Below are 13,305 nucleotides of genomic sequence, written 5' to 3' on the forward strand. Positions count from 1 at the left end.
TGGGCTCCCACACACTCACCTGGGAGCAAGGCAGCTCTCAGACCCTCATGAAGCCCTCACTTTTTATTGGTCATGGGTGGGTGAGACATAGGAGCTTGTGACTCAGCTGGAGCTGATCAGGACAAAATACTGTCCTTTGGTCACCTGTGTGGCCTGAAAGTGCCCTCATGGTCTCAACAACTCCCTTCTCACCTCATGTGAGTATTTTAGAGATGGGGCAAAAATCTGTGGAGTCTTGGAACAGTGCTGGACAGCAATGACTGAGGGGTGGCTGCTTGGGTGGACCCATTGACAAAGAGCCATCCCCTTCCCCTCCAGTCCCAGAGTGCCAGGGGCTGGCCAGGGGCTCCCCAGGGTGTCTCAGTATGGGCAGGCTATAAATGCTGAGTGTCTTTTACCTCAAAAGGAAAACCACCCCTCCATTCTCTCCTCCACAGAGCAGCAAGAGGCTTTGTGCCCTAACCCATCACTGGGTCCCCATCCTGAAAGTGGGGGGATAATCCACCCCTCAGTGGCTGGCCCCAAGGGCCACCACTGCCCAGACACATCTGTTCAGGGGCAGAGACCAGTACCCTCTGATTTGCAGGAGAAACCCCACTGCATGGTGGCACCTGCTCCGTCAAGAGCCCTTCACTTCTCATCCCCTCCCCAGTTCCTGCTGATGATGGTCTCCCACCTGGAATAAGGTGAGGGATTCTATTTTCCTGGATACGAGCCTTTTTTCTTCAATGCACTTGGAAGTGATGAGAACTTGGACACAGACAATTGGTGGAAGAAATTAAAACAAAACACTTAGAAATCCAAACACTCCCCCCTCCAAAAGATATCCCATCAACCAACCAACCAACAAAAAAGTCCTTCAAATAAAACTCCATTTCTTTCTCTAAAATCCATGATTAAAACCTGGTACAAACAGGTGAATATAGATATATATATATATATATATTTTTTTTTTAGTAGATGTAGTATTGTTTTTTTTCTCCTCTCTCTCTCTCATTATACAGCAAACATTGCAAATATAGAAATTTTCTCTGTACAATTAACGACTTCGGTTTACAATGCAATGTGTGGTAAAACCTCTTAGTGAGTGAAAATGTGAACGGGCCTTCAACCGGGTAAAAGTCTAAACTGGAAGACTCCGTTTGCAAAAACAGCCCAAAAGATGGAGCTCCTTCTGGTCTCTTTTTGGTTTTTGTTGCTGTTTTTGTCGCTGTTGATTTTGGAAGGGAAGGAAGGAAGAACACAAACTGTTCACAAAGAATCCACAAAATCACGGAATAGGGACTCATGCAATGCAATATTGGAAAACACCAGACCTCAGCTCTCTGCCCGCTCTTTCATTTTAATTTTATATTCAATTTTTTCTTTTTTCTTATATTTTTTTAAAAAATCAAAATGAAACAAAACTTTTTCTTTTTTTTTTTCCCCACTCCACAGTTTGTTTGTTTGCAAAGTTTGTGTTCAAATTTGGTGCATGTCTCACCAATGTGAGGACATTTTAATATCTCACTGTATATATTATATAGAATATTTATAGATTTTTCATTATTTGTTCTCTCTTTTAATTTTTTTTATTGATTCCCTTTTTTTTTTTTTTTAATTTTATTTTGTTTCAAAGACAGTCTGAATAAAAATAGCTGCTGCGGATTTCTTTTGGTCCAGTTAGTGTGTTAAGTCACGAGTTGTGTGAGGACTCAGGACTTTTGCTGGGCAGAGACGCCCTTCCAGTAGTCTAAGATGTCGTGAAGATCCTCGTCTTTGGCAAACTGGACCTTTTTGCGTAGGGCATGGCCGGCTGCCATGTACTCCTCCTCGTCTTTGTGCCGCTTGCGGTTGAGTTTGAAGCGCTCCCAGATGCTGTGCGATGGTTTGCAGGTGTACTCTGGGCTGGAGGTGTAGCTCAGGTTGTGATACTGAGGCGAGAGCTGGGAGTAGGCCAGGTCTCTGGGGCGAGGCCGGGTCAGAGGCTCCAGGATGGAGGGTTTCCTCCCGCCCATGCTGTCGTGCTGCTCCCCTGGGTGCGAGCTGGGGTACGAGTGCCGGTGTTCGCTGTACTGGCGGATCTTCTCCGCCTCTGCCCGCAGGATGGCCGCGGCCGGTGTCACAGTGAGGATGGTGTCGGTGGTGGGGGAAGTCTTCTCGATGTATTTGGCTTCGGATTTGTGGCCCGATCCCTCGGAGCGGTAGGACCTGGGGCTCCGTATGGAGCCACTGGAAGAGGTGCTGGAGCGTTTGGGGGCCGCCTCCATGCTGTGGTGTCGCTGGAGAGGGTGGTTGTAGCTTTCCTTGTAGACAGGGGAAAGGAATCCGTGCTTGCTGGGGATCTGCTCTGACAAGAGCACCAGCTGAGGCTCCACCGTGGAGACTGCCCCCGACTTCACCCCTTGGAAGGAGGTGGACTCGGATTTCAAGGCATCGATGCAGTTGTTGATGATCTGGTTCACCTTGTCCACCTCCTTGGCAATGGTGGAGATCTCAGCCACAGAGCCCTGCGTGTCTGGTGGCAGGGACAGCTCACAGTCTCGCCTCTCAGGCTGCTCACCTGTCCTCACCTCCATGTAGTTGCCCTTGGTGGCCTTGGGGGTCTCACTGCTCTCAATCAGCTTGTACTGCTCGACTTCGCCAGCAGAAGGTAGGTAGGGGATGCGGGTCACTGTCTCCCCACCCAGTATCTGTCCCTGGGACAGCTGGGTGATGCTGGTGGTCTCCATTTCTGGCCCATACTTCAGCTCGATGATGGTCTTCTTCATGCTGCCGGCAGCCTTTTTGTGCTTCTCCTCCTGCTGGCGCCTCTTCCGGAGGCAGTAATACACCACGCCCAGGACAATCACCATGCCAAAGAGACAGCCCAGGATTGTCATGATGTAATGGGTGGCAGTGGAAGGGGTGGGCACCGGCTCCTTGCGGTTGGGCCTGGTGGGGGTGATGGTGACGCAGGTGTGGTTGTACTTGGAGTACTGGTGAACAGAGACTACACAGTAGGTGTAATCTCTTTGTGCTACTAAGTTGCTCACGGTGATGTTCTCCTCCTTCTTCCTGAGCTTGGTGATCATGGAGGAGAAGCCGTTTTCGAACTGGGAGAGGATGTACATCTTGCTGAAGGGGTAGGGAATCTGCACGGTGAGGACGGCCGAGTTGTGGTTGAGGTGCTTCACCTGGATGTTGGGGCGCACCTCCGTCTCACCGATGGGCGTGAACAGGGAGAACTGCGGCGTCGTGCCGTCGCCGGAGGAGCACTCCTCCTCGGAGCAGGGGCTTTCGGAGGGCACCGTGGTCACCTGGTACCTGGGAGGGATAAAACGAGGGATCACAGTGTAGGAGCCACCAGTGCAAAGGGAAGAGAGCATGCTCAGAGCATTGCGGTAGCCAGTCCGGCCTTGGCCTAACAAGTAGTAGCCCATGTAGTCGGGTGGGGAGTCGCACTGCATCCGGTCGTAGGTGCGTGTCATGTTGGTGAAAGCCTCCAGCCATTGCAGGAAGCCGAGGAGCTCACAGGAGCAGTAGAAGGGGTTACTGTAGAGTTCACAGACAGAGAGCTTGTTTAGGCCCCGAAAAGTGTTGCTGTCCAGTCTCTGGATCCTGTTCATGGACAGGTCAATGTTCACTATGTTGGGGCACTCCCAGAAGGCATTGGGGGTGACGGTCTCGATGAGGTTGGCCTGGAGATAGAGGTACTCCAGCTTCCCCAGGCCCCGGAGGATGCCCTCGGTGAGGTTCCTCAGTCGGTTGTAACCCAGCTGCAGCACCTGGAGGTTGAACTGTCCTGAAAAGGCACCGTCCTCGATGTAGGAGATCTCGTTCTTCGTCAGGTTGAGGTATGTCAGGTTGCCGAAGCGGCTGAGCGAGGCGTACTGCACGCTCTTGATCTTGTTGTCGTTCAGCCGCAAGTCCACGATGGTGCTGTTGATCTGCTGGGGGATGGACTCATAGGGGGGCTGGTTTTGGCTGCAGATGGCCAACCAGACGAAGCCCTTGTCCCCCTCGATGAGCCAGCAGTCTGCCCGCACCCCGCCGGCGTGCAGGAGAGACACGGCCGCCACGCACATGCAGAGGGCTGACGTCGCGGCCCACCGGCGACCTGCCATCTGGAAGGGCAGCACGGAGAAGGGCTCCTGGTCTGCTGGAAGCGGGGAACAGGACAGGGGCCGGGAAGGTGTGGGCTAGTGCTCCTTCGGCAGCTTTGCTTGCCTCTCCCTTCTCCTCATGGCTCAGAGACGGGAGGGAAGCGTCCGTGGAGAAAGCGGACCTCGGTGCCCACGGTACTCGGCAGCCAGCAGCCAGGGGCTGCTACCAAGGCCTTGGTGGCTGAGGCTGGTCCCACATCACCAGGCCTCTGGCATCTCGAGGAGGGAGTCATGAAGTTAAGCGCCTGTGCAGAGTTGTTCAGGCTTAGAAACAAGCCTTCCTCTCATTTTTTATAGTACTTCTCCTCGTTTTCTTTTTGCTGCACATCGTGGCGCTGGTCCCCATCTCCTGTGCCTCCGTGTGTTTGGCTGTCCCCGCTCAGTCCCCCGGCTCACCTGCTCAAAACAAAACACAAGCACAAACTAAGCACAAAGGAAAGACAGTCAGCAGTCAAGAGGTGTTGGACATCCATCCAACTCCCCTATTAGTTAGGCACTCGCCTTCTCATTCTGGCAACCTCCTTTCATGGAGCTTTTGGTTTATTTGTCTACCACCAGCACTGTTTGGCAGCACAAGGAGAGGTAGTCACTGGCCATTGTGGTCACCCTCTGAGACCCTTGTCCAGCATCAATTTTTTGGCAGTTGAGAGACCAACGCACATCCAGCGCACTGTTTGTCTGACCTATTTAGGTGTCTACCTGAGGAGGAGAGGAGTGATGCCCCAGAAGTGTCTGTTCCTCTCTGCTGAGAGCAGATGAAATCTAGACAACTCGCTCTGATGTAGATTTGATGCTGCAGCGTTTTGCTGAGGGGAATCCTGACTGTCTCGTGTGCTGGTGTGCGTGGCAGCAGTGCCCACACAAGGGGTGCTGGTCGAGGACATTGTGTCTCTCTGCCTGCACTGCCATGTGGCAGCTGGGATACAGCTGGGATACAGCCCAGCATCTTGTTTCTGGGAACCTTTGTAAAGCCACTGGTGTGATTGTGAACCACCCAGTGTCCTTGTCCTTGCTGGGGGCTTGTTGCCTTTCTCCAAGGCTCTCCCTCCCAGGTGAAATGATGCAGAGGTGTGGAAAACCAGCAAATATTCAGTGGCATAACAAGAGCATTTGCAGAGGGTGGGACAAGACCTTCCCTCCCCAGCCAGAAACAGCTGTTTGAAGACTAGGAAAAGTCTTCACTAGACACAAACCTGTGGGACTTCCAGCAGCCTCACTCCCCACAGAGAAACTTAATTTCTGGCTCACATTTTCCATTTTTTTCCCCCCCTAAATTTTTGACTAAGCATAAATTTCCATGGACAGCTCTTACTTCTTTTTCTGATTTCTTAGGGAAACAGGAAGGCAAAAGTGGAGAGGTAGGAAATGCATGAGCACCAGCATCTCCTGGGTCATGCTTTTCCACAAGATATTGAAAACATCACCTGTGGATATCTCTACTGCCAAACAGAACTCTGGGCTGGTAGGATGGATGCAGTGAGATATTGTAGCAGAGACAGAGTTGCCCACAAATGGAGAGAAATCATCATAGCCTACCTAGAAAAATCCTTCTTTGAACTTTTTTTGGAACAGGAACACTATTTGTCTGCCTTGTCCAAGGGCAGACTGTAGAAGCCAGGGAAGGCACCACCAATACTCCTCGGAAACATAGCTGCTAAGAACTGCAGGTTTCTTGGGAAGTTGTGAAGGAGATAGAACCACATCTTACATCTAAATTTTCTTTCATTAAATCTGAAAAATAGTATAAACCCAGAAACAGTTTCCCAGACCATTTGACAGTGCCCAGGCTGGACTGTTCTTGGTGCTACATACCTGAAAATTATGTGGGGTTCATTGTTTAGAGGCAGATGTATACTCTGACCCTTGTCCCAAAGAAACCAGGTTCTTTTCCAGCCACTATACCAGGCTGGAAAGGAGAGCATATTTCACTGCAGAGACCCCTGACCACTATTCAGATTATACCTTGGTAAACAGGCCAGTAATAACAACCACTGAAACAGTTTATTTGGTTGGACTGTGACCAATGAGTCTGTTCCCTGGTGACAGTTGTGTTTTCATTACGTAAATGACAAGACCTTCTCTCACATCACCTCTCTGCACATGAGACTTTCCAGCCACCTTTTCCTCCGTGTGCTGTCACTGTCCTGAGATGCTCTGGCAATACTTGCAAGTCCATTTTAACATCGCTGAGTCCTTGGAGCCAGCGAGGAAGGGAAGTGGGACTGTGCTCCCTGGCAGATTGCAGGTGAGTGCCCCCCCCTTGCCACCCCCACAGAGACACAGGCTGCAGTGCCAGACTGAAACACGCCTGCTGCTACATCCCTGTGGTGTTAGACAACTCAATTAACCTCTCTGCACTCCAGCCTCCTCTCTGGTACCATGAGATAATGATAGCACTTCACGGGCTGGTGGGAGACTCAAGCAAAGTGCCCTGAGCTCCTCTTGTTGGGGTGAAAATCCCAGCACAAACATTGTGTTGCAGGTGGAGACTTTCTCTCTAGGTGTGCCAGCTCTCCTCTGCCACAGGGAGCAGCCTGGTGTCCAGCTCCTCCTGCATCCTGTGGGGATGTGTATTGCCCCTAAGGGGTGGGATCAGGATATTCCTGGTCTGCAGAGCCATAAGCAATGGTTTGTCCCATTGTCCCTTTGGGGTGGCATCTCCCTGTCCTCCTCCAAGGACTTGTGGATTCCTACAGGCAAGGGAAGCCCTGCCAAACCCAGCACAGGCAGCAGGAAGGGATGCACTTGGCATGTTCTCTTCAGCAAGCATTTGTTCTGTCCCCTCTATCTCCCATTGTGACCCAAACACCCTGTCTGGGCACACCTGTGTTTGGGAAGGCTCTGCAGAGCCAAACTAGCCTTTTCCTCACAGGAAATTTGTGAAATTTCCTCAAAGGAAATTTGGGGAGTGGGACCATTCATGAGGAAGGAACAGAGACAGACTCCCCACAGATCTTGCCAGGCTGATCCTCTAAAGCCTTCCCCTACAGCACCCTCGTGATTCCCCCATCTAATTGGAGGTGCTGGGGATGAAGAAGAGCAGCACTAAATGACTCAAACACATTCAGTGAGGCTCCCAGTGTATGTTTTCTCTTATTTTCCATACATTGCCTATCAACCAGGTCCTTCCCAACAAGAGAAAGGAGAAATGGCATTTTATCAGCAGCCCGAGTTTAATTTCAGCTCATTAAAGCAAGCAATTTGCTGGTTTATTTGCTTTACAAAGTGTGAATAAAATGACAGCATTAAGGAGATGCGAGAGAGGAAAGAGGGGCTAATCTCCCTTTTTATTAGATTCTCGGGACATGACTGGTGAGTGGAGAAGTGGGCCTTGTTGCTTTGCACAAAAGGCATAATTGTTCATCTTGCTGCCTTCTGAGAGCCTCCATCCCAGCCCATGGTGGGTGTGGGTGTGTGCCCAAGCAACACCAGCACCGAGCACCCTGCAAGGATCTGGTGGTTTAACTCTCCTGCCTGCCTGATTCGTCTTTGCCCAGTTGTCCTGAGTTTATTCTCCTGGTAACACAATTGCACATTCCTTTTTCCAGTCCTCTGAACCCCCACAGAGCTGAGAAAACCTGGGAATAAACCAGCAAAACTCTCACATGAAAAGCAACCAGGAAAGTGGCAGTTTGGGGGTCTCTTTTGCTGCTGGAGAATGAAGCAAAAGGTAGGAATGAAGAGAGTGTGGAATAACATAGAAATGTTTTGGAATGATGGGTTTAATCTCAGTCAGAACATCTTGAAGTGTGGCACCAGGGTGACAATGACAACAGGCCACATCCATGACAAGGCCACCCAGGAAATTCCTGCACCATTCCTGCACAGTTTCCTGGGCCCTGCAGACACTGCCGTGATTCCCCTTCCTTCCACTCTCAGGAGGCAGCATGGTTTGACCAGCTGAGATGATGCTGGGTTTTTGTGGCCAACAGGGGCCAGCAAAGGGGCAATGACAGCTCCCTCACTCCTTTCTCCTCCTGCACATTGCTCTGACATCCAGTATCTCTGCTGGAGCCCAGATCCATGCTTCTCCCTGCTAATCCTCAGCCCTGACTGTGATATGCTGCCCTCCTACCCTTCGCAGCTTCTCCAGCCCTGGTCTCTGTCAGCAGCCCAGCAGCAAAGAGGGATGGCTGGAATTTCGAGGCTGCAGCCTGCCCTGATGAGCAGCAGCATCCTTATTCTGGCTGAAAACCCATAGCAAGGGAGGTGGAATGAAAAAGGAAAAGCTGGAGCTTCAAAAACCAGTGCAAGCTGAATGGGAAGTTTTTGCTTCCATTTCCCAACTAATGGCATCTTGGAAAATTAAACCAGAGCAGCAGCTGCAAGGAAGCAAACAAAGCAGCTGTGGGGGCTGGGAAGAGAGCTGGCACTCAGTTCCTAATTTTGTTATTCTACTGAATGAGTTACTTCAAACTGTGGATTACATTACTGAGGGAACACAAGATTACGCATGCGTGTGCATGCGTGTACACACAGCAGTGCTCCTCTCCTTGGCATTCCTGCATCTCCACCCCTTCCTTTTCCCTAGCTGCCCCAGCAACAGCCCCTCTTAGATCCCCTTTCACAGCCACTTGGGCTGTTTTATCAAAAAATTATCCCCACTACAAAGAGAGCCAGAGGAAAATGGGAGTGCTACATTACAAACATGAGTGTCTGGGCACCTAAACAGAAGGGGAGGGAAAATGTGGCTTAGAGAAACCAGATTTTAAAGTGAACCTTGTTTCTTCATTATGTGTAAAATAATCTGGAGAGGCAGCTCCAAGATGGCAGATTAAACCTTTTCTAGTGATGAAATCACCTGTAAATAGCTAATGCCATCCTGTATATGTCAGGTGGGGAAAGGAAGCTTCCAGGCAGCTTTTTCCCTCATTCATACTCCTGGTCTTTGCTCCATGACTCCTGCTGGGTGATGTTGGTCAGAATCACAACCTCCCTGGATCATAAAGATGCTCAGGCCTATAAAATTTAAGTTCACTTTATATCCAGACATCCTGGTCCTAATACCCTTCACCGGCAGGGCTTAGGCAGCATTTTGTGCATCCCAACCTTATTCCCAAACACCTCACAGTGTTAGATAATAGAGTTCTCCAGTCAATTCTACTCTCTCTCCTGCTATTATTTATTATTTAAGAAAAACAGGCAAGGGAGAAGAGATACATTTTCCACTGAGGTTTGAGGAGAGACTAAGAAGGAACGAAGCAGAGAGGTGAAGGGGAGGCTGAGAGAGAAGTGCTCAGCATTGCATCCAGGATAGCTTTTACTGGGACTCTGGGAGGTCACAGACTGTATGACAAGTATCCAGGTGGGAGGGATGGCAAAGAGAGAACTTTTCTGGTAGACACTTGGAGAAACAAAGAGAAATTACATGCTTGGTCTCTATACAGGGACATTAATATTATCAGTATGTCAACACTCTTGGGCTCTGTATGGTGCTGGGGCCAGTCTCCTTGGTCTATTCCTATTTTAACCTTGACTGAAAAAGTTATGATCTTTAGTGGAAGCTGATAGTCAATCCCATTTAATTTAGCAGTAAACTTGGGTGCTGTGGTGTCTGAGGGGAGCCCTAGTCCAAAGCCACTGTGCCTCCAAAAGCCAGAGCTTCAGCCTGGAAATGGCCAGAACACACCTTCTTTGCACAAACATTTTTAAGAACTCTTTTTTCTATGGCAGGATAAATTCTAGTTTAAAATGAAAACATTTTCAAGACAAACTGTTGGGATTTCAGAAAATAAGACTATTCTGCTGTTACTCAGATGCAGTATTCTGAAATCATTTACATCCATCTCATGCTGCTTGGTTTCCAGGGTCTGTTGAGATGACAACCCTATCTCATGCTGCTGTGGGCTGCTGAGCAGAAGCCTCTGCTGAGTTTAAGTAAATGCATAAATGATCTTCTTGGTGAGCAACCTCTTAAGCCCAGCTGGGGTACCTGTGCATTAAACCAGGCTTCCAAAACATCAGCACAAGCTGCAGTGGAACATCAGCTCCAGCCCCTGACAGTGCAGTTGAGCCCTCAAGGAGCCGAGAAATGTGATGAGAGGGACAGAGTCAGGGGAAGGTGAAGAGGAAAAACATTTTATGGAATTTAGAGAAGTAAGAGCTCTGATCAGGTACCACTCTAGCAATAAGAAAGATGTGTTTCCATGGGAGAAAGCCTCTCTAATACTTTCTTGATGGGATTTTTCCTTAGAAATAATCAGTCTGAATCACAGCTTCATTATGGGATGGTCATGCTGATGGTAGGCTGGGGAAAAGCAGAGGTCTGGTGTGGAAGCAAGAGTCCTGTTTTCCCCTGTAAAAAGTGCTGAAGATCAAAGGATGTTTTTCCAGCACCAATGCCATGGAGGGAGCCAGCCCCACACTGGGAGGTGGAGCTGCTGGTGTTCCTCAGCAGTGACAACCTGAGCTGAGCCTTGTCTCCCCTGCATTGTCATCCTCGCTCAGATCTTTGCTGCTGTTTGGAAAAGGGCTTTACTGCTTTCATTCATTAATTTATTTTTGCAGGAAGCCTGCATAACCCTTTGCCTCCCAGATGGGAAAACCCACTCCTACAAAGGGAAAATCTGGTGATGGATCTGTGAAATGGTGAGTTGCTAGAAATTATTTTTAGAGGTGCAAGTGTCTTTTTTGCTCTGGTATTTTTATGGTGGCATTTGCAGAAGAACACTTCCCCCTCTGTCCTGCCCCTCCCCTGTGAAGGGGTCTCTGGCCAGTGCAACGTCACAGTTTCTAGGCTGTAATGCTGAGTGCTGAGAGATGGACAAGAAACACACAGCTCATGAAGGACTTTGTGATCTGTGATCTCTGGGTAGGCAGAAGAGAATTAACCCTTCCATCAGCACGTGCCCTGCACACAGGGATTGTTACGTCTGTGCTGTGAGCAAACACCTCTGCTAACCTCCCACTGGCTCGCTCACCTTGGGAGCTGGTCCTGCTTTTCTGGTTGGAGACTTTCAGATGTCTCTTCCAGTCCAGGTTATCTTGTGATTTTAATGGTCCTCTGGAGCTGAGAAGCCCAGCTTAAGGCTGGACCCTCTGGCAATCCACTTTCTGAAGGGGTTTCTGCCCAGATATTGCTATATCTGGCAAGCCCCAGTGCCCTACAAGCCTAATTTTAGCTCAGGGCTGCAGGCTGGCTTCTTGTCATGGGCCAGGAGAAGGTTAATGATCATCTGGGCAGCCCTCCAAAACCAATCTAATGTTTATTCAGGATAACAGCATTGCAGAGGAAACCAAGCATGACCACCTTCCACGTACGGCTTGCCCATCACAGCCCTGCTCCTGCAGGTGATGTCATTTTAAACCAGAATTTATCTTGCCATTTATCTTGCTCTGCTGGAGCAGCTCACGTTGGTCCACTCTTGGAGGAGACCCTTCCCTAGGTCAACTCAGGAACTCATCAACATTTCCAACCCTGCCCTCTTAACCCAAACAGATGCTGTTTTTCTACAGAAGAGCAGTTTACCAGGCTGTGGGTCTGCTGTTTCGGCAGTGGAAATACGCACTCACCCTTTTATGTATTTATTTTTTTTAATAGAACACTCCTTGTGGGTCAGATAGCCAGGCTACAAACAAATATCCATTTATTTGGATATCTGGGAGGTGGGTCAGTGGTCCCAGCCTGGTGGTGGTGGCCTGGCTGTTGCAGGTCTGTGCTCCAGCTGGGTCTGGGATGGAAGTGAGAGGATGAGGGGCTGGTGCAGATTAGCACATGAGGAGGCACAGGGATGTGAGACAGCAGTGACTGCACCTCTGGCAGAGGGCAGAGTCCAGAAGATGGCTGTGTGCATTTATTCACCTCAGCTGCTCTTTAATGGCTTAATTTCAGCCATGAATTACAGCCTTTTCTTCCCACCAGCACAGCCCCTGCAGTTATTCCATCATGCCTTTGACACAGGGTGAAAGGATGTGCAACAGATTCATCCCAAGAATATCCTGCACCTGTAGGGAGGTGAGTACACTGCTTTTCTTGGACCCCTCAGGGCCCCATGAAGGGATGGGGTATAAGCTGTAAAGCCTGAAGGTCTGAGATGTGCTGTGCTGAGGGAAATATTCTCTTCAGCAATAAGTACTCACAGAGATACATGGCCCAGGAGAGCTCTTGATGCTTCCCTTGGGGTGCAGGAAAAATTGTACTGATAGCAAAAAGAGTTTTCTGAGGCAGCCCTGAGATGCTGGTACTGGCTTCACCATCAACAGTCCCAAAATAGCTGCTTCTCACTGCCTTCCCAGGCGTGCTGAGGGGCATTGTGAGAACATCTATTTAGCAGTGTCTCTGGAGAACACTGGGAATGTGCCTCCTGCCACCTGAGATGGTCAGGGAGATGCCTGGACAGCCAGATGGCCACATGTGTTTGGAGCTGATATTAATGTCTCATTTGGTTATGTTTACAGCATGATTAAAAGGCTCCTAGATTCCTGAGCAGGTATCTTTATTATGCTGAATCTAAACAGAACACAGATACCCCACTGTGGGCTTGGCTGGTTAAATGTGGTGCCAGGCAGTGTTTCTCTCAAGAGAAACCTGATTTCCCACTGCAGCATGCCCATGCTCTGGTGGGAACAAGCAAAACCCATCTTTGCCCACAGAGGACACTCAGCTCCAGGGATGAGGGAGCACTGGGTTTTCTTTATGGTGCCAGCATGCCTAAAGCTCAACCAAACAGCCTTCTACCTAAAAATGTGTGGCCAGATGCAGAGAAACTTGTAAAAACTGGGTTGTGCACATGCTGGACTCCAAAAGAAACTGGTTTTGTCTGGGCACATGCCAAAGTGATGGTGGAAAAGCAGCAGCAGGAGCTGCTGGTGTGTTATTGTGGGCTTGCAGCACACAAAGCCCTTGCTCAGCACCCTGGCTGCCCCTCAATGTGGCCATGCTCTGGGCCTCTGTGTTTCCCTGCTTGTCCAGAAGATATGGAGAGTTAAAGAAACTCTGGAGTCCAAGACAACAGAAGCAGGGAGCTGTGCCAGTGTTTGGATTGCCTGTCCTTTTCCTGAACATTTCCTGTGGAGGTTACCCAAGCCGAAAAAGCAAGTGAACCCAAAACACCTACCCTCTTTGGAGGATTGGAGTTTATTGTTAATAATCTACTGCTAAAGGGTAACATCTGTTTTGGACAAACTGTAATGAGATTTAAACCCCAGGTGGAGGGAGGACTTCACAGTAATAAATGACTTT

General features: G+C 49.5%; 1 protein-coding gene across 1 annotated transcript in view; it reads right to left on the reverse strand.

The window, feature by feature from the left end:
- Positions 1-917: 917 nt before the first annotated feature.
- Positions 918-13,305, reverse strand: part of ELFN1 (extracellular leucine rich repeat and fibronectin type III domain containing 1) — a 103,627-nt gene continuing 91,239 nt past the window's right edge. Inside the window, exon 4 of the mRNA XM_041462811.1 lies at positions 918-4,520. Within this exon, the coding sequence (XP_041318745.1) occupies positions 1,695-4,085 (2,391 nt within the window). The 5' untranslated portion in view covers positions 4,086-4,520 and the 3' untranslated portion in view covers positions 918-1,694. The remainder of the gene's footprint in view (positions 4,521-13,305) is intronic.

Source organism: Pyrgilauda ruficollis, unplaced genomic scaffold (genome assembly GCF_017590135.1).
Source record: "Pyrgilauda ruficollis isolate IOZ18807 unplaced genomic scaffold, ASM1759013v1 scaffold16, whole genome shotgun sequence".
Lineage (NCBI taxonomy): Eukaryota > Metazoa > Chordata > Aves > Passeriformes > Passeridae > Pyrgilauda > Pyrgilauda ruficollis.